A 24,237-nucleotide genomic window follows, 5' to 3' on the forward strand; every position below is an offset into this window, starting at 1 on the left:
GTCCAGGAAAGCCACCAAAATGACAGCGGTCAAATGCGGACGGTCAATTTTCGAATCTTCCACTGTCGAATTTTAACAGCCGAGGCCTTTGTGGACTGAAATGTTCCTTGGAAAAGGAAGAAATATGGGCCTGACACAGTCATCACTGAGTCTGAGGCACATTCATGTAACCAACATGGAATAATCAAAATCGCCTGAGCTGAAATTATCACTGTATCTAAAGCCATTGAAACTATCGATGGAGGCAGGTTTCAAGAAACCTGCATCTCCTGTTTGGACTTATACTCCCGCAAGAAGTTCCGCATATTGGACATGAAAGGGTTGTCCGTAACTATCTGGCCTACCAGCTTGGGACGACAATGGAGCCAGACTCAACAATACACAAATGAGCCATATTTCAGGTACAAGCAAGAAACAAAATGGATTGGTAACGTCAAGAACTGGGAGGCTTTTCCCCTTCCTGTTTCTTCTTTCAGCAGTGGGATAGCAAATCTGAGAAGCATTTATTGACCGAGAGGTCAAGGATTCTAAACATTTTGCTACAACCAAAGACACAAAAGGTCAGCTAAAAGCAGAGGAATTGTTCAGTTGACTTGACTCACTTTCATACCAGGATCTGAGAGTAGGGTTACAGGCACTAGGCAGATATCGGGGGAGACTCGCAGGCACAATCCTCACTCGATCTGAACACACCTTCTTCACCTTAATGTTGTTCTTCGTAAACTTGAGAAAAGAAATAAGGAGTAGATTAGTGAGGAGAGAATTCTCACATCTCATATTTAGTGTGTCTAAACCTACAGTCAGGCAGGTTGACTAATGATTTAAAATTCACTGGGTTACAGGAGTTGGGACAATATGTTGAGATTGTACAAAACATTGGTGAGACCCCTTCTGGAATACTGTGCCCTGTTCTGGTCTCTCAGTTATGGGAAGGATATTATTAAGCTGGAGAGGGTTCAGAAGATATTTCCCAAGGATGGTGCAGGGTATGGAAGGGGTTTGAGTTATAAAGAAAGGCTGGATAGGCTGGGACATTTTTCACTGGAGTGTAGGAGGCTGAGACGTGATCTTACATAAGTTTATAACATAATGAGAGGCATAGATAGCGTTAATGGTAGTTGTCTTTTTCCTAGGATGAGAGATTTCAAAACTAGAGAGCACATTTTTAAGGTGGGAGGAGAGAGATTTTAAGACGACAAGAGGGGCAAATTTTTTTTACATAGAGAGTTGTTCGTGTGTGGAATGACCTTCCTGAGGAAGTGGTGGATGTGGGTACACTTACAATGCTGAAAAGACATTTGGATGAGTACATGGATAGGAAAGGTTTGGAGGGATATGGGCCAGGAGCAGGCAGGTGGGACTAGTTTAGTTTGGGATTATGGTTGGCATGGAATGGTTGGACCGAAGGGTCTATTTCCATGCTGGATGACTCTATGAATGAAATGGGACTGACTAGATTTCTCTGCCTGGGTCAAATGATCTCCTGCTATACCCTACAACTCTGACTCTTGGATAGCTAATTAGTTAGCTGTTAGTTGTTACTATTGCAATGAGGGATTACATCACTTTATCAAGTAAGGTCCATTGGCTGGATTATAATGAGATGTAAATAGGACTGCTGGCGTTGTCCAAGTAGAGTTGGTGGCTCCTTACCTTTCTCGCCCTCTCTTTCTTCTCAAAATGTGCTGTCAGTGCGTAGATTTTAAGCAGGAGGAGCTGGTAAGCTCTGGAAGAGATAAACCATTTCAGGCAGCTCAGTCTCACAATTCCCCACAACAAGCTAATCAAGATGAACGTGTTGTTTCTCTCTCGCTCGGCATTGAGAGTCCTTTATCACATGGAGCACTGGCAGTAATCTTCCCAGAGAAAATTGTGTCCATCGAGGAACGTAGGAATGGGAGTAGGCCATTCAGCCCCTCGGGCCTGTTCCGCCATTCAGTGGCTGATCTGTGGCCTAACTCCATACACCTGCCTTTGGTCCATATCCCTTAATACTTTTGCTTAACAAAATCTTATCTATCTCGGATTTCAAACTAACAACTGAACCAGCAGCCACTGCTGATGGTGGGAGAGAGAGCCAAGCCTGTATCATCATTTGTGTGTAGAGGTGTTGCCGAATCTCTCTCCTGAACGGTCTGGGCCCTAATTCTCAGATTGTGCCTTGGATAGAGGGGCCTCCTTTCAAAATGAACTACCTACGCCATTGCCAGATTGAAGTTTGTTGGTCATTTAGCAGATCTGGCAGCCTCAGTGGAGAGAGAAACCTCGAGTCCGGTGGCACTTTGTTGGAACTGTGCGGAAGAACAGTCGGTACCAGACTTGTAACATTCACTCTGCTTTTTCTCTCCACAGGTGCTGCTGTTGAAATGACCAGCCGGACAATAGCACACTGCACACGGCTTCCTTCATGACTTGCACTCAAGGAGAGTCAAGAGGTCACCGAGCCCTGGCCTGGTGAGTCTGCCTTTCAGGAGTTTCAACCACGCTTTTTGGCATGAATTGGAGCTCTTCCTACTGACCAATCACATCTTGATTTCAAAGCTAAGCATTTCTGTCCCCCTTTGGTTCCTTCCTGACCTGCTGAGTTTCTCCAATGTTCCTCTCTGCAGACGTCCAGCACCTAATCTACACATTGCTGAACAGTATGGGGTTATTTAGCCTGGCCAATCCACTCTACCCTGCACATCTTTGGACTGTGGGAGGAAACTGGAGCACCCGGAGGAAACCCACCCACACACAGGGAGAATGTGCAAACTCCACAAATAGTGTTGCCCGAGGCTGGAATTGAACCCAGGTTGCTGGCGTCGTGAGAGAGCAGTGCTAACTGCTGAGCCACCATGCTGCCCATTTAGCTGCCTCCCCCACCCCAGTCTCTCCCAATCGTAGTAAAGCTGTCTTTATTGACGAGCCCGCTCCGTACCTGCTGTAGCTGGGGATGGTTCCATGCTCCAGATCCTTCTTGGTAAATGGGTCGACTCGGGCGCACGGCCACTCATATTTCGTATGTTGGCCGATGTCCAGAACGTGCAGGATCTCATCACACTTCACCTGCAGTGAGCAGTTGTCTACGTGGCCGAGGATGTTCAGGTTAACCCGGATGTAGAACGAACCTTGAGACATTGACTCCTCATCTTCCAGGACCTGCTCAAGCCTCATGTGACCTAGATGGCCAGCGCCAAAACCAGTGAGAGAGAAGCATCAATGCCATACCATCATGACAAAACATGGGACGGAGTGGGAGGGGAGATTAGCACAGCATGTGGCTCAGTGGTTAGCACTGCTGCCTCACAGCGCCAGGGGCCCAGGTTCGATTCCAGCCTCGGGCGACTGTCTGTGTGGAGGTTGCGCATTCTCCCTATGTCTGTGTCACAGATATGTGCAGCTTACGCTCAGTTATCCCATAGCATCACAGTGATGTGAAGGGCTAGGTGGGTTGATTATGGAAAATTGTCCCATGGAGTCTGGGTGGATTTCCTCCGGGTGCTCCGGTTTCCTCCCACAGTCCAAAGGTGTGCAGGTTAGAGTGGATTGGCCGTGGGAGATTCTCCAATAGTGTTCAGGGTTGGCTGTGGGAAATACATAGGCTGGAAATTAGGCCATTGAGTCCGCTCCGCCATTAAAACATGGCTGATTCTCAACCCCATTCTCCTGCTTCTCCGCATAACCCTTGATCCCCATGACACTCAAGAACCTATCTATCACCGTTTTAAATATACTCACTGACCTGGCCCCCACACCCTGTCCCTATATCTCCCTGTGGCAGAAGTGGGTACTACATTCCTGATGAAGGGCTTTTGCCCAAAACGTCAGTATTCCTGCTCCTTGACCTGCTGTGCTTTTCCAGCACCACTCTAATCTATATCTCCCATGGCTAGTCCACCTACCCTGCACACTATGGCCATTTTGACATGGCCAATCCTCCTAACCTTTGGCCTCTGGAAGGAAACCAGAATACATCCACACAGACACAGGGAGAACGTGCAAACTCCACACAGTCGCCCAAGGGTGGGATCGAACCGGGGTCCCTCGCACTGTGAGGCAGCCGTGCTAACCGCTGAGCCATCATGCCGCCCAGCTTGGATTCATATGGCGCCTTTTAACTTTGGAACAGTTCTACAATTGTGGAAGAAATTGACGAGGAGCTGCCTGAGGACTTTGTCAAAGAGATTGGTTTCAGGATGGTCTTTTAAGGGAGTGAGCGAGATGGAGAAATGGAAGTGTTTCAGGACGGAATTACAGAATGTGGTACCTAGACGGTGAAGGGATAGCCACGGGTGTTGGAGTGATGGATATCGGCTTCATCTCCGAGAGTTTTCTTCCAGGGAGTCTATGTTTTCATCAGCATAGTGTCAAAACCTTGAATGACCCCCTCCCATGCCTGTTAGACTCTGTACACACCTATCTCAGTCTGCACTGTCCCTCTGTTTGTTCTCACTCACCTTCTTCCTGCTGCTGATCTTCGAGGAGATCTGCTGTAGAGTCCCTCCTCACCTTCCATTGCGCGCCTTTTCTGGTACAGTTGCGTCGCGATATTCTGCCCTTTGTTCCATCGTCCAGCTGAGAAAAGATTCAAACGCACTTGAGTACTGAGGTGGAGGGGCTGGTATCAGACTGGGGTGGACCAAGTCACATGACACCAGGTTACAGTCCAGCGGGTTTATTTGAAGTCACAAGCTTTCAGAGCGTTGCTCCTGTGTCAGGTTCACCTTCGAAAGCTCGTGATTTCAAATTCGGGACCTCCCTCACCCCTGACCCCAATCGGAAGGAGAGCATTCCTTTCGTAAGCTGACATGGCGTAAAGCAAAGAAGCATTAAACTTATGTGGGAAAATTTTCTAGTAAAAGCAAAACTCCTCTTTGGATTTCTTCCTGTTAACGAAAACAGGTATGACTGTAGGCCTTTCATAAGAGACCTCCTCAGATGCTGCCAGACCTGTTGTGCTCTTCTAGCACCACTCTAATCTCGGCCTTCCATAAAAGTGAAGTGGTGTAAAGCGACCTTTCAAAAAGTGGGGGCTACCGGTAAACCTGTTGGACTATAACCTGGGGTCATGTGACTTCTGATTGAGGATTGAGTCTTCAAGCACATACCTCCCTTCGTCCCATCTTCCACGATCATGTCTTGAAAAAGACTGCCCAGATTTTAACGTGACCCATTTATGCCCACCCACCTGCTTCGTATTAGCCAACCAATTCTCTTCTTCATACCCAACACCACTTCCGTTATGTAGTGACCTGTGGTGTGGTACCTTGTAGAATGGCCTCTGGAGATCCAAGTGTAGTATTTACTTCTTGACCTGAGTGGCTTTGTAGAGCCATGTCAGAGTCAACGACATGGTAATGTAGGCCAGACCAGATAAGGAAGACAGACTCTCTTCTCCAAAGAAGGGGAACCAGATGACCATAGAAACAATACAGCACAGAATGGGACCATTCGGTCCATCTTGTCCATGCTGATGCAAAGACACCCAGATTATGGACGGCACGGTGGCACAGCGGTTAGCACTGCTGCCTCACAGCGCCAGAGACCTGGGTTCAATTCCCACCTCAGGTGACTGACTGTGTGGAGTTTGCACATTCTCCCTGTGTCTGCGTGGGTTTCCCCCCACAGTCCAAAGATGTGCAGGTCAGGTGAATTGGCCAGGCTAAATTGCCCGTAGTGTTAGGTGTAGGGGAATGGATTTGGGTGGGTTGCTCTTCGGAGGGTCGGTGTGGACTTGTTGGGCCGAAGGGCCTGATCCCATCTCCCTGCACACTGTCCATAGCCTTGCAGCTTACAGCTTATATGGTGTAGATCCAGTACTTCTTAAAACAGCTTAAGGTCTCTCCCTCCACCACCAATTCCAGACACTCACCATCCTCTGCAATAAAAAAAACCCTTTTCCTCACATCCCCTCTAACCTTTCTGCCACTTTGCTCGAATCTGTGACCTCTGGGTTTTGACCTCTCTGCTGAGGGAAATGAGTTCCTCTAGTCTACTCTATCTCTACCCCTCACCATTCCTCAATCATGCCAACCCTCAGTGTTCTCTGTTGCAGCCTCTCCAATCTGTCCTCATCACCTGACATTGGGGTTTAGCTGGTACTTGTGTTTCAAAAGGGGCCCTTTAACTCAAAGCATTGTGGTGTCCCAGTCTTCCACAGATGATTAGCACACAGAGAAACAATCCCTAATGGAATGGCGGGTCAGATTCCGGTGTATTCCTAGATATCTGACCCGTGGTCCTACCTTGTCCAGCTCCGAACTCTCCTGGGTGAAGATGGCAGACCCGCTGGCATCCTCACAGTCGTGTTTAACACTGTGGATCAGGTTCGAGAGGTCGGGCAGTGATAGGGAGAGAGAATGCATCCTGTGGCAACAAGAATAATTTGCATTTCTGTAGCACCTCCAGCAAAGGAGAACCATTCATAGGCATTTCACAGGAATGGAAAATCTGGAACTTCAGGACTACTTGAGATGAACATGGACACACACACACACACACAGACACATGTGCACCATCTCATATTTGGTAACATGCATGCACATGTATGCATGCATATGCACATGCACTCACACAGACATGCACACATGTACACACACATGGACACATACAAAGAAACATACATTATCGCATATATGTACACATAATGCATGCACACACACACAAACACATACACCATCTTGTACATGGGAACATACATGAATGCACAAACATGTACACAAATGTGCATTCATACAGACATGAACACACACACACATGTACACACACACAGGCACAGACTTGGACACATATAGACACATGCCTGTGCATGCACACACACATCGACAGGTACACAGACACACACCTGTGCACAAATGGACACAGGATACATGTTTGCAGGAGCTATGTGGAGTGGGACAGATGGGATTGCTCTGCGTGGACTCAGTGGGCCGAATGGCCTCCTTTCATTGCCAGAAATGACTCTCTAACTTGCCGGTTCTGTTAAGAGTGTTGCAGGACAGGTTAGCATTGGGGTGGCTCTGGGGCCTTGGTTGGAGGGTGCTCATTTTGGTGTTGGCATTTGAAGTGCAAATGCTGCCAATTACCTGGGGTCGCTTCTAAGGAGTGCTGAGGAAACTGATCCCAGACGGAGGGCTCCCTTAGAAATCTCACCGACAAAGGATAGCTGATCCTAGTGTGGGAGAAGACTTGCTCCCCAGCCCAGCTGAGCATGGAAGGGGAAGTATTTGGAATGGGAATTGTTGAGGAAGCGCCGTTATAAGGGACAGCTCAGTCTCTATCCCTCCCTGGTCTTGACCATCAGGCTGAGGAGGAACCAGCCCTGACAGACCTCCCCTGCATTGCTCACCAGTGACCCCTACTAGAAGAGGGGATGTTGCTGTAGGTCAGAGGCTAGACACAATAGTGAAGCCCCAACCAGCTGCCAACAACAACTTAGATTTGTAAAGGCTGCTGTGTGGTGGTGGTCAAGCCAGGTGATTCCAGCAACATTTCATTTCATGTGAGTCATAAAGTTCAGGAAAAGCAGGAGAGTATAAAGGATATTAACAAAGATAGCACAGAACCACTCTTTGTGTAAATAAGGTTCTCCCATATACCAGAAACAACTGGACCCATGGTGTGCTGAGCATTTACATAGTGCCGTCAATACTGATGGAAATCGCAAAATACATTTGGAAGAAACAGAGCAGATGGAGGCTGACACACTGGGATTGTTATCCCTGTACGCACACTACCTACAGCTGCTGGACGCTGGAAACCGATCGCAGAGTACTGCACATCTCACTCAGTGCCCCCACTCTCTGCTCCCCTCACCACCCCCCTTACCATTTCCCTTACAACACCCCTCACCACCCTCCTCACCACACCCCTCACCAGCCCACTCACCACACACCCCCATCTCACCCCTCACCATCCTCCTCACCACCCTCCTCACAGCCCACTCACTACCCCCTTCAACACACCCCTCACCTCACCCTTCACCTCATCCCTCACCACCCCCTTTACCACACCCCTACCAGACTCCTCACCACTCCCCTCACACCTCCCCCCCACCTTTCCCCTCACACCTCCCCTCATCACTCCCCTCACAACTCCCCTCACACCTCCCCCCACCACTCCTCTCCTCACACCTCCCACCACCACTCCTCTCACACCTCCCCCCACCCACCTGCCCCCACCTCTCCCCTCACACCTGCCCCCACCTCTCCCCTCACACCTCCCCCCACCTCTCCCCTCACACCTGCCCCCACCACTCCTCTCACACCTGCCCCCACCACTCCCCTCACACCTCCCACCACCACTCCTCTCACACCTGCCCCCACCACTCCCCTCACACCTCCCACCACCACTCCTCTCACACCTCCCCTCACCTCTCCCCTCACACCACCCCCCACCACTCCCCTCACACCCTCCCCCCACCACTCCACTCACACCTCCCCCCACCACTCCCCTCACACCTCCCCCTCCCCTCACACCCCCCCACCACTCCACTCACACCTCCCCCCACCTCGCCCCTCACACCTCCCCCCACCACTCCCCTCACACCTCCCCCACCCCACCCCTCACACCTCCCCCACCACTCCCCTCACACCTCCCCCTCCCCTCACACCCTCCCCCCCACCACGCCCCTCACACCTCCCTCTCCACCACTCCCCTCACACCTCCCTCCCCACCATTCCCCTCACACCTCCCTCTCCACCACTCCCCTCACACCTCCCTCTCCACCACTCCCCTCACACCTCCCTCCCCACCATTCCCCTCACACCTCCCTCCCCACCATTCCCCTCACACCTCCTCCCACCACTCCCCTCACACCTCCCTCCCCACCACTCCCCTCACACCTCCCTCCCCACCACTCCCCTCACACCTCCTCCCACCGCTCCCCTCACAACCGCCCCCACCACTCCCCTCACACCTCCTCCCACCACTCCCCTCACACCTCCCTCCCCACCACTCCCCTCACACCTCCCTCCCCACCATTCCCCTCACACCTCCCTCCCCACCACTCCCCTCACACCCTCCCCCCTTTCCATCACTGTTCACCAAGCCAATGTCTGCTCAAAACCCCACTGACCACTCACCTCATCATTCACTCCTCTCTCAACTCTCTGCTCCCCCATCATTACTCACCAAACCTCTCCCCCTCATTTCTCCCCCTCACCCCTGCCCCATTACTCGTCCTCACCTGTGCCCCCTCACCCCACCCCTTATTTCTCCCCCTCACCATACCCTCATTTCTGCCCCTCACCAATCCCCTCATTTCTCCCCCTCACCCTCCCCTCATTTCTCCCCCTCACCCATCCCCTCATTTCTCCCCCTCACCCATCCCCTCATGTCTCCCCCTCACCCATCCCCTCATTTCTCCCCCTCCCTCCCTGTCCCCAGTAACTGGCCCCCATCGCTCGGTCTCCCGATAGTCAACAGCCTGTGCCCATTACCTGCTGTATCACTGACTGAACAGTTTCATATCCTGTCCCTGTGAATCCAGTCGTGTTCCAAACACAATGCAGACGTTCCAAATGTTGCCCATTAATAGCTGGTCTTGCATGGGTGGTGAGTGCACTTCCTGCTGTAGCATTAGCAACAGTTGGAGATTGGGGGTGGGGGGGAGGGAATTAGTGACAGAAAGGCACAGCCAAAGAGTCTTCTTTGTGAAGGTGTACGAGATTAATTTAGGGTATTTTGTTGGCATGGACGAGTTGGACGGTTTTAAGTGTATGACTCTATGTACTTTGCAACAGTAGATGGAGGAGTCAGAAACATGGAACTGATAGTAAGGAAAGGCCCATAGGTTGGCACGGTGGCTCAGTGGTTAGCACTGCTGTCTGACAGAACCTGGGTTCGATTCCAGTCTCAGGCAACTGTCAGCTTAGAGTTTGCGTGTTCTCCCTGTGTCAGCGTGTGTGTGCTCTGGTTTCCACCCACACTCCAAAGATGTGGCCATGTACAATGTGGCCATTGTGTTCAGGGATGTGTAGGCTAGGTGCCTTAGTCAGGGGTGAATGGGTCTGGGAGGGTTACTGTTCGGAGGGCTCGTAGGGACTTGTTGGGCTGAAGGGCCTGTTTCCACACTGTAGGGATTATATTCAGAGCACTGGGGAGATGCAGAGTGAAGTCGGTTCACCTGAATGCTCTTTTGGCTTGTCTCCTGTTGCTTTTTAATCATCTGCCCAAAATTCTGAAGCTGAAAGATTTCGCAGGATAAGCAACTGAAAGTAGAATTACCTCTTTTCCTTTCTGTCGTCTTGATCACTGACGGCTAGTTTGCTCGGATCTTCTGACTGTGGGTGAAAGCTGGCTCCAAACAAACCAGGATGGAGGGAGAAGCTAAGCAGGTGACCTTCATCTGGAAAGGAGAGAATGTGCATTTATATAGTGCCTTTAACAAAGTAAAACCAGTATCAGGCATTGCCATGCTTGATTAAGCTTGCCTGATCACAGATCCTTGCACAGTGCTTGATTGCCAGAGGATGTGGGTGGAGCTAATGAGGTAAATGTGAGGACTGCAGATGCCAGAAATCAGAGTCTAGACTGGAGTGGCGCTGGTAACACACAGCCCGGTCAGGCAGCATCCGAGGAGCAGGAGAAACGATGTTTCGGGCAAAGCCCTTCATCAGGACTGAAGGCAGGGAGCCTCCGGGTGGAGAGATAAATGGGAGGGGGAGGGGGAGGGGGGGGGGGGGGGAGAAGGTAGCAAAGAATACAATAGAATCTTCGATCTGTAGATTCAAAACCACAAGCAATGGTTCTCCTTTAGGATCCTCCGCACCACACTCGCAGCAATGCGCACAGAGTGCTTTAGGGAACACTTCCGGGACACCCGCACCACTGCCCCGTGGCCGAACATTTCAACTCCCCCTCCCACTCTGCCAAGAACATGCAGGTCCTGGGCCTCCTCCACCGCTGCTCCCTCACCACCAGACGCCTGGAGGAAGAACGTCTCTTCTTCCGCCTCGGAACACTTCAACCCCAGGCCATCAATGTGGACTTCACCAGTTTCCACATTTCCCCTCCCCCCACCTCACCCCAGTTCCAGCCTTCAGCTCAGCACTGTCCCCATGACCTGTCCCACCTGTCCTTCCTTCCCACCTATTCGCCTCCACCCTCCTCTCTGACCTATCACCTCCATCCCCACCCCCATTCACCTATCGTACTCTTTACTACCTTCCCCTACCCTCCTCTCTGACCTATCACCTCCATCCCCACCCCCATTCACCTATTGCTCTTTTTATTACCTTCCCCCACCCTCCTCTCTGACCTATCACTTCCATCCCCACCCCCATCCACCTATTGTACTCTTTGCTACCTTCTCCCCAGCCCCACCCACCCTCCCATTTATCTCTCCACCCTGGAGGCTCCCTGCCTTCAGTCCTAATGAAGGCCCGAAACATCGATTTTCCTGATCCTCGGATGCTGCCTGGCCAGCTGTGCTTTTCCAGCACCACTCTAATCTAGAGGTGGAGCTAATGAGTCAAGTGACAAACTCCTGACTCAGAGAGAGAGGGAGAGAGAGAGAAAATTCCAGATCAAGGGTAGCATGTGGCATGTGACTACATGTGTAATAAAGGTAAAATAAAGCTGCCATATCCCACTCTCTCATTAGAAAGTGAAAAAGGAGCATTTAATCTAAGGGTTACCACAGCCTAGGTGAGGTTGAGATGTTCCTGGGTACAAAGGGCACTGTAAGAATTGACGCCATGCTGTTGGTAACACTTTGCTTCACAAACCAGCGTGCTAACCAAACCCCCACTTGTCTATTGGTAGCTCTGTAAAGTTCTGAAGGTGGGTCATCGGACCCAAAACGTTAACTCTGATTTCTCTCCACAGATGTTGCCAGACCTGCTGAGATTTTCCAGCAATTTCTGCCTTTGTTTGTGGGAAGGTTCAGAATGATTTAAGTCATGTAAATGAAGTGTCAGAATCAGAGATGTTACGAAATTTGAAAGGGTTCAGTAAAGATTTACAAGGATGTTGCCAGGGTTGGAGGGTTTGAGTTATAGGGGGAGGCTGAACAGGCCAGGGCTGTTTCCCCTGGAGTGTCGGAGGCTGAGGGATGACCTTATAGAGGTTTATACAATCATGAGGGGGATGGCTAGGGTAAATAGGCAAGGTCTTTTTTCCCCAGGATAGTGGAATCTAAAACTAGAGGGCATAGGTTTAAGGTGAGAGGGGAAAGATTTTAAAGGGGTCAAAGGGACAATCCTTTCACACAGAGGGTGGTGTGTGTATAGAATGAGCTGCCAGAGGAAGTGGTGGAGACTGGTACAATGACAGCATTTAAAAGGCATCTGGATGGGTACATGGATAGGAAGGGTTTGGAGGGATATGAACCAAATGCTGGCACATGGGACTAGATTTGGTTGGGATATCTGGTCAGCATGGACAAGTTGGACTGAACGGTCTGTTTCTGTGCTGTAGAACAGACCTACAGAACAGAGGCGGTCAGTTTAGCTCAGTTGGCTGGCTAGCTGGTTTGACACGTATAATGTGGGTTCAATTCCCACACCAGCCGAGGTCACTATAAAGAAGACTCCTTCTGAATCTTTCCCTTCACGTTAGCCCTTAGGGTAAGACTACCATTAGTCCTCTGTCTGTCTCTCTCTTTCTCTCATCAAAACTTAACCCTAAGGTCTGCTAAGACAATGGTGACTAACTCTCAAGAGCACTGAAGAAGGCCTTTTGGCCCATTGAATCTGTGCCAGTCGAAACAAAGCACCTAACAATTGCAATCCCCATACACTTGGCCTTACCATCACAGGTGCATTTAGATTTCGAACTATCTCTATTATTTTGAGATTAATTAGAATCGCAGCAACTCAATCCAATCCATAATGGACATTTTTAAGGTAGTGTTATGAGACAGAAATTTGACATTGAACTATCTGTGGAGATAAGAAAGAGAGACAACCAAACATTTTGTGACAGAGGTGCAATGTGAAGGAACAGGGGGCGTTAGAGAGTGGAACTCCCCAACTCAGGAACTAGGTGCTGAAGGCAAGGCTGCAAAGACGGAACAATTAATATCAGGAACACGCAAGTAATCAGAATTAACAGCATCTGGATGGGAACATGGATAGGATGGTGATTTTTGAGAGGATTTGTAGCTCAGATTGATGATAAGTCTGTAAGTTAGCTTGATGAGCTGGAAGGTTTGTTTTCAGACATTTCGTCACCAGACTAGGTAACATCATCAGTGAGAGTCTCTGGTGAAGTGCTGGTGGTATGTCCCACCTCTCTACTTATAAGTCTTGGTTTCTTAATGTCACTTCCGGTTCTTTTTTTCATGGGAAGGTAGATAGAGTCTAAATCGATGTGTTTATTGATGGAGTGCTGGTTAGAATGCCATGCCACTAAGAATTCTCATGTGTGCCTTTGTTTCACCTGTCCTAGGATGAGTGTGTCGTCCCTATCAAAGTAGTGTCCTTCTTTGTCTGTATGTATAGAAACTGGTGAGAGAGAATCCTGTCTTTTGGTGGCCAGTTGGTGTTCATCTATCCTGGTGGCAGGTTTCCTCCTAGTTTGTCCGATGTAGTGGTTTTTTAACAGTTCTTGCATGGTATCTTGTTAGTTTAGCTGGTGGTATCTAATGGACCCTTTAGGTTAATTAGTCGCAGTTTAAGTGTATTGGTATCTTTGTGGGCACATCCTAGGACAGGCGAAACAAAAACACACATGAGAACGGGCAGCACGGTGGCACAGTGGTTAGCACTGCTGCCTCACAGCGCCAGGGACCTGGGTTCAATTCCCGCCTCAGGCGACTGACTGTGTGGAGTTTGCACGTTCTCCCTGTGTCTGCGTGGGTTTCCTCCGGGTGCTCCGGTTTCCTCCCACAGTCCAAAGATGTGCGGGTCAGGTGAATTGGTCATGCTAAATTGCCCGTAGTGTTAGGTAAGGGGTAAATGTAGGGGTATGGGTGGGTTGCGCTTCGGCGGGTCGGTGTGGACTTGTTGGGCCGAAGGGCCTGTTTCCACACTGTAAGTCTAATCTAAAAAAAAAACTCTTAGAGGCATAGCATTCTAACCAGAACTCAATCAATAAACACATTGATTTAGATCCTATATACCTTCCATGACCAAAAAAGAACTGGACATGACATCAACCACCCTAAGAAACCAAGACCTATAAATAGAGAGGTGGGACATACCACCAGCGTTTCACAGTGACTCTTACTGATGACGTTACTTAGTCTGGTGACGAAACGTCTAAAAACAAACCTTCCAGCTTAGCAAGCTAACTTATATATATATGAATAGGAAGGGTTTCGAGGGATATGGGCCAAATGCTGGTAAATGGGACGTGAGCAATTTAAGATATCTGGTCATCATAGACGGATTGGACCAAAGGGTCTGTTTCTGTGCTGTAAAACTCTGTGACCCTAAAGGAGCATGGAGATGAGGAGGGTTGAGGTATTTGAAAATGACAATGAAACACAGGGCTGATTTACTGTTTCTGGGCAACACAGTTCAGTTCAATAGAGGTCAGCTTCCTGCAATACTTGTCTTTTTGTGGAATGTGGGCTGAAAATGTATTGCTGGAAAAGCGCAGCAGGTCAGGCAGCATCCAAGGAACAGGAAACTCGACGTTTCGGGCATAAGCCCTTCATCAGGAATCCTGATGAAGGGCTTATGCCCGAAACGTCGAATTTCCTATTCCTTGGATGCTGCCTGATCTGCTGCGCTTTTCCAGCAACACATTTTCAGCTCTGATCTCCAGCATCTGCAGACCTCACTTTCTCCTCTTTTGTGGAATGTAAGTGCCACGCTCTAAGCCAGCGTTTCTAGTCCGTTGCCTTGAGAAGGTGGTGGGAGGCCTCTTTCTCAAACTCCTCCAGTCCAAGTGGTGTGGTTACATCTGCAAAGTGCTGTTGCTATTCGTTCCTAGGTAGGTGTGCAGGGAGGATCTACAGCTGAAGACCTCCAAAGTAATGAAAGGTCACGTAGCTCAAAAAAGTAAGATGGATCACAGATAAGAAAAGATGGGGAAGGATTCTTTAAAATGTCCCTTTGTGCTCCCCCTTTCCCTCGCGTTGACTATATTTTGAGAAATGGCCTGTATATTCTGCTACACCTTGGTCTTCAGTGGGAGAAGAATTACCTGAAGACTCCCACCCCCTTCCCCCCACCCCCAACACCCCCCCCCCAACAACCCCAGTTAATCTTCAGTTTTGACCAAATATCCAGCATCTCTCTCATGTTTATACAAATTGTTATGTCGGGCTATACCAACTTTATAGCACAGCAACAGGCCATTCAGCCCAACACGCTCACGCTTATCCCAGAGATTTTGGAGCAAAGGATATGAACCTAGACTGCTGTCCTCATTCTCCGTCGAGCTGCTGAGTGGCCAAGACTCAAACCTGGATGGAGGGTAGACAAATGCAGATCGTTACTCAGCCTTCCTTCAGGAACTTGGGTGAAGTCTCCAAATCACATATTATTGAAAAGGGGAAAGTGGCGTTGTAGCAATGTCACAGGACTAGCAATCCAGAGTCCCAGGCTAACACAAAAACATAGACAATAGGAGCAGGATGAGGCCATTCAGCCCTTTGAGCTTGCCTCCACATGATCATGGCTGATCGTCCAACTCAGTTCCCCTGTCCCTGCTGTCTCCCCATACCTTTTGATCCCTTTAATCCTAAGAGCTAGATCTAACTCCTTGCTGAAAACATTCAATGTTTTGCCTCAACTGTTTTCTGTGGCAGAGGATTCCACAGTCTCCCCCACTGTCTGGGTGAAAACATTTCTCCTCATCTCAGTCCTAAAAAGTCCACCCCGTATCCTTAAACTGTATCTCCTGATTGTGAACAGCCCCATCTTTGGGAACATCTCTACGACTCTATAACTAACGAAAGGCAAACGACTGGAAATATTAACTCTTGTTTTTTTCTTCCTCTCTCCACTGATGCTGCCTCATCTGTTTGGTATTCCCAGCATTTTCCATTGTTATTTCAGGTTCCCACAACTTTGGTGATTACACTTCCTCCCACCCACCTCTACTTCCTGTCGAGACTTCTTTCCAATCTCTCTAGTTTCTCTGTCTTTGCTACATCCATTCCAGTGACATGACCTCCCATACCAATGATTCAGGTGGCTCAGTGGTTAGCACTGCTGCCTCACAGCGCCAGGGACCTGGGTTCAATTCCAGCCTCGGGTGACTGTCTGTGTGGAGTTTGTACGTTCTCCCCGTGTCTGTGTGGGTTTCCTCCCACAATCACAAAGATGTGCAGATTAGGGTGGACTGGCCATGCTAAATTGCCCATAGTTTTGAGAAGATTTGTAGTTCAGGTTGAGGTTCTCGATGTAGCTTTGCTCACTGAGCTGATGAAAACAAATCTTTCTAGCTCAGCCAGCAAGCCTACATCCATTGCCCATAGTGTTAGGGCATTGGTCAGAGGAAAATGGGCCTGGGTGGGCTACTGTTTGGAGGGTTGGCATGGACTGATTGGGCCAAATGGCCTATTTCCATACTGTCGGCAATCTAATCAACGGGCGGCACGGTGGCACAGCGGTTAGCACTGCTGCCTCACAGCGCCAGGGACCTGGGTTCAATTCCTGACTCAGGTGACTGACTGTGTGGAGTTTGCACGTTCTCCCCGTGTCTGCGTGGGTTTCCTCCGGGTGCTCCGGTTTCCTCCCACAGTCCAAAGATGTGCTGGTCAGGTGAATTGGCCATGCTAAATTGCCCGTAGTGTTAGGTAAGTGGTAAATATAGGGGGTCTGGGTGGGTTGCGCTTCGGCGGGTCGGTGTGGACTTGTTGGGCCGAAGGGCCTGTTTCCACACTGTAAGTAATCTAATCTAATCGAGAAAAAGAATTCCGGCTTTCTCCATGGAAGATCCTCTCGTTGTACATGATGGGGCCTGAACCATTCCTATCTTGCTCGACCATTCCCATCCCTTCCAGAACCACAATGGGGTTTTCCCCCGGCTCGTAAGGTCAACACAAAAGGAATGGAAATGCAACTGCTTCTCTCTGCTACTCCTGACCTCTTTAGCTGACCTTGTTTTCTCTCCTTAATATATATATTTCAGACCGAATTTTGCAGCAGTAAAGACAAAATCCCAGGAAGTCTCTCTGCAGAATTGACAGTGGCCCACAGTATTACCTACGTCACATGAAGAATACAAACATTATGCATCAGAGCAAAAAGTGGAAAAGTGTGGCATTGGAAAAGCGCAGCAGGTCAGGCAGCACCCGAGGAGCAGGAGATATTCCTGATGAAGGGCTTTTGCCCGAAACGTCGATTCTTCTGCTCCTGGGATGCTGCCTGACCTGCTGTGCTTTTCCAGCAACACACTCTCGACTCTGATCTCCAGCATCTGCAGTCCTCACTGTCTCTTAGTCCCACAAGAGCAAAGGCAAGTAGCAAAACAAACCAATCTTTTCACACCCAATGTTACGTATATGCACTTTTGAATGGTTTGTTGAGCACTGAGTCCAGTTTACCGGCAAGTCTTAAGTCGTTTTGTCCTGGGTACCTGCATACTCCAAACTCTGAACTCAGTCTCACCCAAATTGCTGTGTACTAGGCCATAAGTGTCCAAGATGCCAAAGGATTTTACCTGCTGGCTGGTTCCTCTTGTCTGAGTCGCCTCATCATAGATTCTTTGCAAGGTGGGAATGGCATCATGGATAATCTATTCATCTCCCTCTCGTGTTCAATATCGCTCCACAACAACTCCTGAAATATAGTTCAGTTTAAGATTTACTTTCTAGAGGAGCTTGTGTTCTGCAGTGGATATTGTCCCTGTCTCTGGATTGGGGTAAAGCCTATGTTCAAACCCCAGCACAGGACTTGATGGGCCAGGGGAGAGGTGTGTCACAAAGATGTTGATAATTAAGCTACAAACCCAAGTCGCACGGTGGCTCAGTGGTTAGCACTGCTACCTCACAGCGCCAGGGACCAAGGTTCGATTCCAGACTCGGGTGACTAGTTGTGTGGAGTTTGCACATTCTCCCCGTGTCTGCGTGGGTTTCCTTCCACAGTCACAAAGTGCAGGTTAGGGTGAATTGCCCACAGTGTCCAGGGATGTGTAAGTTAGGTGCCTCATTCAGGGGAAAAACGTAATAGGATAGGGGATTGTGTCTGGGTGGGATATTCTTCGGACGGCCAGTGTGGACTTGTTAGCCCAAATGGTCTGTTTCCACGCTGGGGGATTCTATTCTTTGATTCAAAAGAACAGCAGATGCTGTGAAACAGAAATTGCTGGAAAATTTCAGCAGGTCTGGCAGCATCTGTGGAGAGGAAATTAGAGTTAACGTTTTGGGTTCAGTGACCCTGCCTCAGAACTTTCTGACACGCTGATTAGAGGTGACGAGAGTGTTCATAGTTACCCACCTAGTGGGTATAATGCATGCCATAAGACTCCATATGTATGTATTGTCCCCATTTCTTTTTTTCATTCATTTGTGTTATGTTGGCGTTACTGGCTGGGCCCAGCATTTACTGTCAATCCCTAGTTGCCCCTTGAGAAGGTGGGGGTGAGCTGCAGTCCACCTGCTGTGTGTTGACCCACAATGCCATTAGGGAGTGAATTCCAGGATTTTGACCCAGCGACAGTGAGGGAACGGCGATATATTTCCAAGTCAGGATGGGGAGTGGCCTGGAGGGGAACTTGCAGATGGTGTTCTTATGTATCTGCTGCCCTTACCCTTCTAGATGGAAGGGTCATGGGTTTGGAAGGTGCTGTCTGAGGATCTTTGGTTAACTTTTGCAGTGCATCTTGTACACACTGCTGCTACTGAGCATTGGTGGGGGAGGGAGTAGATGTTTGTGGAGGTGGGCTGCTTTGTCCTGGATGGTGTCAAGCTTGTTAACTTAAAGAATCAATGGAGAACTCTCCTGTTTTAATGAATCAAGTTCAAAGCAAATAACTCATTAATCAAGAGGGAGTTAACACATACAAAAAGCCTTTATTATTGATTAGAGCAAAGTGGACTGCTCCGATAGCTGGGATAACTGTGTTTTGAGGAATCAAAAGGATCCCTAGGCCAGGGAGACTGTGATGTAGCCTGAGTTTCAGATTGCACACAGAAGCCAAACACTGGGGATGCTGGAAATCTGAAGTTAAAGACAAAAATTGCAGGAAATACTCAGCAAGTTCCGCAGCGTGACAGAAACGGAGTTTCAGGTGGAATTGATCTCTCTTCAAAACAGCAAGAAGATAGAAATGTAAATTATTGTCCGTATCTAGTTGCCCCAGGGTTTTAAGAGAGTAGAAGGAGAGTGGGGGGAGAAGAGACAGGGAAGAGTTAACTTGAGGAACAGCAACTTAGCTGTCAACTCAACTCTCCACAGCCTCCTGGACTCAACACATTAGATGTCCCAGCATGCTTTACTGCAGCTTCATAGACAGCAGCTTGACATCGAGCCACAGAGCGGAGATGTTCATGCAGATGGCCAAAGGCTTTGGTGAAAGAGTCTTGAGGACCGTCTTCTACAGAATCCCTACAGCATAGAAGCAGGCCATTCAGCCCACACTGGCCCTCAAAAGAGCATCCCATTCGGTCCCACTATCCCCATAAACCTGCATTTCCCATGACCAATCTACCCAGCCTGCATATCCCTGAACACTATGGACAATTTCCCATGGCCAATCCACCTAACCTGCACATCTTTGGATTGTGGGACGAAACCGGAGCACCCGGAGGAAACCCATGCAGACATAGGGAGAATGTGTAAACTCCACACAGACAGTCTAGAATTGAACCCGGGTCCCTGGCGCTGTGAGGCAGCAGTGCTAACCCCTGAGCCACCCCTTCAAAGCGGGAAAGAAGCAGATGTCAACTTCAATGATGTGGCCATGCAATTGAAGGCACGCCCACCAATGATGGAGAGATTAACACTGGAAATGGTCAAGAGGCACGAAGGGGAGGGAAGCACAGTGGCCATTGGATGGTTGTACACCAGGAGGTGTTTATAGAGAAGGGTGAGGTCATTGAGGTACTTGGAAACAAGGATGAAAATTTCAAAATCACGCAAGGACCAAATTAAAACGGAAACAGTCCAACTAATGCATTAAATCCACATAACAAAGGCACGCACACCGAACACTGTGGAAACTTACCACTGGGGACAACTCTTCACCATATTCACTCACTAGAAAATTAAAAAGAAACAGACATGTTGCTGTTGTCATTATTGTCACTTAGTAATTCAGTCATGTCGTTGTTTACAAAATAATTCATTGCATTGATATCAAGTGGGTTTAGTTTTTTTTAAATAATTTCTCAGCATTTTAGAATACTGCTTTCTATGTTTTTTCTTCCTGCTCCGGGAAGGATATTGTGAAACTTGAAAGGGTTGGGAAAAGATTTCCAAGGATGCAGCCAGGCTTGGACAGTTTGTGCCACAGGGACAGGTTGAATAGGCTGGTGGCTTTTTGTTCCCTGGAGCGTCGGAGGCCGAGGGGTGAGACCAGAATTGCGCACAATATTCCAAAAGTGGCCTAACCAATGTCCTGTACACCTGCAACATGACCTCCCGACGCCTATACTCAACACACTGACTAATAGGCTGGAGTTATTTTCCCCGGAGCGTCAGAGGCTGAGGGGTGACCTCACTGAAGTTTACAAAATCATGAAGGGTATGGTAAGGTTGAATAACCAAAGCCTTTTTCCCAAGGTAGCAGAGTCCAAAACTTGAGGACATAGGTTTAGGGTGAGAGGGGAAAGATTTAAAAGGGACCTCAGGGGTAACCTTTTCATGCAGAGGGTGGTGCATGTATGGCATGAGCTGCCAGAGGAAGTGGTGGAGGCTGGTACAATTACAACATTTAAAAGGCATCTGGATGGGTATGTGAGTAGGAAGGGTTTAGAGGGATGTGGGCCAAAAGCTGGCAAATGGGGCCAGATTAGGTTTGGATAGCGGGTTGGCATGGACTGAAGGGTCTGTTTCTGCGCTGTATGACTCTATGTAGGCTTTTCATATATTGTAGTCAGCTGCGTTGATATATCCAATTTCTCTGAATAATCCTTCAGGGCTATCGGCTTTAGGAGAAATTGGGATCAACTGTAACTCAGTTCAAAAGGTGGGATTCCACAGGACTGAATGAAGTTGTGAATTTACAGCAGGTATACTGAGAGGATGAGGTGGAATAGGACAGAAAATGACCTTTACACCCAGACATGTCAGTTTTTGACATTTGAATTGACCCCATTTATCTCAGACGGTGGTTTTAAATGCAGATCTTAATCCCTCCCAGCCCGCAATCTAACAGCTAGATGGTAGCCTGATTTAACAATAAACTAAAAGACATTTGGGTTAGAGGGTTTGGGACAGGGGTCAGGGGTCACACTTGCCATCTGAAGTATAGGCATTACTAGTAAGGCTCATATGTGTTGCTTATCCCTAGTTGTCCTTGAACTGAGTGGCTTGCAAGGCCATTTCAGAGAGCAGTTCAGTGTTTGAGAAGGTTTTGAATCATATTTAGATAAGGTTAGGAACATGCTATCATAAGAACATGAGCAGGCCATTCAGCCCAATGAACCTGTTCTATATTCATTACAATCATAATGATTGAAGACATCAATGCCAGTTTCCCTCATTATCTCCGTATCACATTAAATCATTGCATTTGGAAATCTATCAATTTCTACTTTAAACGTACTCAAGAAAACTATTTTACTCAACACTATGAACAAAAATGTTTCTCCACATCTCAGTCCTAAGTGGCTTCCTCCTTATTGTTAAATTATGGTCTCCTCCTTGTAGACTCCCCAGCGAGGGGAAATCATCTCACCTTTTCCTTTCAAATTCACTCACATGATGGGGATATTGCCCAGAGGGTAGTTAAGAGTCAACCACATTAGCCGTGGGTCTGGAGTCACATGTAGGCCAGACCAGGTAAGGATGGCAGTTTCCTTCCTTAAAGGGCGTTAGTAAATGAGATGGGATTTCTCAACAATCGACAATGGAATTGTGGTCATCAGTAGACTCTTATTTCCAGATTTTGTTTTTGTTGAATTCAAATTCAAACTCCACCATCTGCCATGACGGATTTGAAACCAGGTCCCCAGATCATGACAGACACAGGGAGAATGTGCAAACTCCACACAGTCAGTCGCCTAAGGCGGGAATTGAACCTGGGTCCCTGGCGCTGTGAGGCAGCAGTGCTAACCACTGTGCCACCATGCCGCCCACTGTGATGAAGGGCTCCTACCCGAAACATTGATTTTTCTGCTCCTCGGATGCTGCCTGACCTGCTGTGCTTTTCCAGCACCACTCTAATCGAGACTCTTCCTATTCATATACCCATCCAGATGCCTTTTAAATGCTGTAATTATACCAGCCTCAACCACTTCCTCTGACAACTCATTCCATACACGTACCATGAAGAAGTTGTCCCTCAGGTCTGTTGTAATCTTCCCCCTCTCACCCTAAACCAATGCCCTGTGGTTTTGCATTCCCCTACCCTGGAAGTTTAACTGCCTGAAGGAATGCACAGTTGCTGCAGACTATGTAATAATTCTCTAAAAATGTATTGTCCGAATCCATACCAGACAATTTTTCCCTGAAGCTAGTTTTAACTCTTCCCAATAACAGCAGCAAATCTCCCTGTGATGGTACAAGTCTCCAGACCACCTGCCCCGGAACCATTTCAATCCCTCGGAAACAAAAGCAGAAATTGTTGGGAAAAGCTCTGCAGGTCTGGCAGCATCTGTGCAGAGAAATCAGAGTTAACGTTTCAGGTCCAGTGATCCTTCCTAAGAACGTTTCAGAAATCTGGGATCCTTCTGGTAATACGGTGGCACGATGACTCAGTGGTTAGCACTGCTGCCTCACAGCACCACAGACCTGAGTTCGATTCCCGCCTCAGGCGACTGTATGTGTGGAACTTGCACGTTCTCCCTGTGTCTGCGTGGGTTTCCTCCAGGTGCTCCGGTTTCCTCCCATAGTCCAAAGATGTGCAGGCCAGGTGAATTGGCCATGCTAAATTGCTCAGTGCTTTAGTCAGAGGGAAATGGGTCTGGGTGGGTTACTCTTCAGAGGGGCGGTGTGGACTTGTTGGGCCGAAGGGCCTGTTTCCACACTGTAGGGAATCTAATCTTCCCTCTCAAATTAATTCTCCAACACGTCCAATTTTCCTGGCAATGATAGATTACCTTCCCTGAAGAACATTAGTGAACCAGATGGGTTTTGGGACAATTGACTGGAGCTACATGGTTTTCCATTAAACCAACTCCTTATTCCATATTTTCTTGCAATCGAATTTCACCATGCGGAGTTCAAATTGCTAGTCCATTGACATTACCACTGAACTGTAAAAAGGCTAAATCACCGTAGTCCTACCCTCTTATTACAGAGGGAGGCATCTGATGTGGATTAACCTGAGGGTCACCACACCAAAGGGAAGAGGAGAGACTGAGGACAGCCCTCAGCCGACGCTCTTAGTATCACTCCATATTACAGACCAGCCATTCAGCCAACTGAGCTAACAGCCCAAACCACAACTATCCCTCACAGTCTGGAGCTAATGAAAAGTGCAATTCAAATTACTCTAACAGGAACAATAACCTACAAATACGTTATCACCCATTAACTAAACGATAATTACACAAGGCTAGCTTTGTATTTCATATCTTTTTTGAATTCAAATGTCAGCTAGGGTAGGATTTAAATCAGACCATTGGCCAGAGGACTGGGTATTGCTAGTCCAGTGACATATCTCAGACTCCCAGCCTTAGTGTGGTCTCTAACTCCCGGCCTCAGCGTGGACTCAAACTCCCAGCCTCAGTGTGGACTAAGACTCCCAGCCTCAGTGTGGGTCTCTAACTCCCAGCCTCAGTGTGGACTCAAACTCCTGGCCTCAGTGTGTGTCTCTAACTCCTGGCCTCAGCGTGGACTCAAACTCCCGGCCTCAGCGTGGACTCAAACTCCCGGCCTCAGCGTGGACTCGAACCCCGGCCTCAGCGTGGGTCTCTAACTCCCGGCCTCAGCGTGGACTCAAACCCTCGGCCTCAGCGTGGACTCAAACTCCCAGCCTCAGCGTGGTCTCGGACTCCTGGCCTAAGCCCAGCGTGGTCTGGAGTCAAGGCCCAGTATGGACTGGAGGCTAGTTGCCAGCGTGGACTGGGTTGGGAGGACTGTTATTCTGAACTTTATTTCTTTACTTTTCTAATTTATTCCTACGATTTGTAATGCTGGACTTCTTATTTCGTTATTTTCTAATTTTTTTTCCCTAAGTATTTGTATTTAAGAATCAATACCTGGGTACCTTGTACCTAAGATGGTGCCATAAGTAGCAACTGGTAAA

At 48.5% G+C, this 24,237-nt stretch overlaps 1 protein-coding gene across 1 annotated transcript in view; it reads right to left on the bottom strand.

Annotated features, from left to right (window-relative positions):
* LOC132831256 (caspase recruitment domain-containing protein 11-like) overlaps positions 1–24,237 on the bottom strand; it is a 114,030-nt gene that overhangs the window by 15,140 nt on the left and 74,653 nt on the right. Inside the window, exons 11-19 of the mRNA XM_060849277.1 lie at positions 20,050–20,081; positions 17,545–17,663; positions 15,288–15,340; positions 10,210–10,330; positions 6,228–6,348; positions 4,440–4,557; positions 2,921–3,161; positions 1,654–1,726; positions 603–723 (exon numbers count right to left, since the gene is read on the bottom strand). Of these exons, the coding sequence (XP_060705260.1) occupies positions 603–723; positions 1,654–1,726; positions 2,921–3,161; positions 4,440–4,557; positions 6,228–6,348; positions 10,210–10,330; positions 15,288–15,340; positions 17,545–17,663; positions 20,050–20,081 (999 nt within the window). The remainder of the gene's footprint in view (positions 1–602; positions 724–1,653; positions 1,727–2,920; positions 3,162–4,439; positions 4,558–6,227; positions 6,349–10,209; positions 10,331–15,287; positions 15,341–17,544; positions 17,664–20,049; positions 20,082–24,237) is intronic.

Source organism: Hemiscyllium ocellatum, chromosome 33 (assembly GCF_020745735.1).
Source record: "Hemiscyllium ocellatum isolate sHemOce1 chromosome 33, sHemOce1.pat.X.cur, whole genome shotgun sequence".
NCBI classification, from domain to species: Eukaryota; Metazoa; Chordata; class Chondrichthyes; order Orectolobiformes; family Hemiscylliidae; genus Hemiscyllium; species Hemiscyllium ocellatum.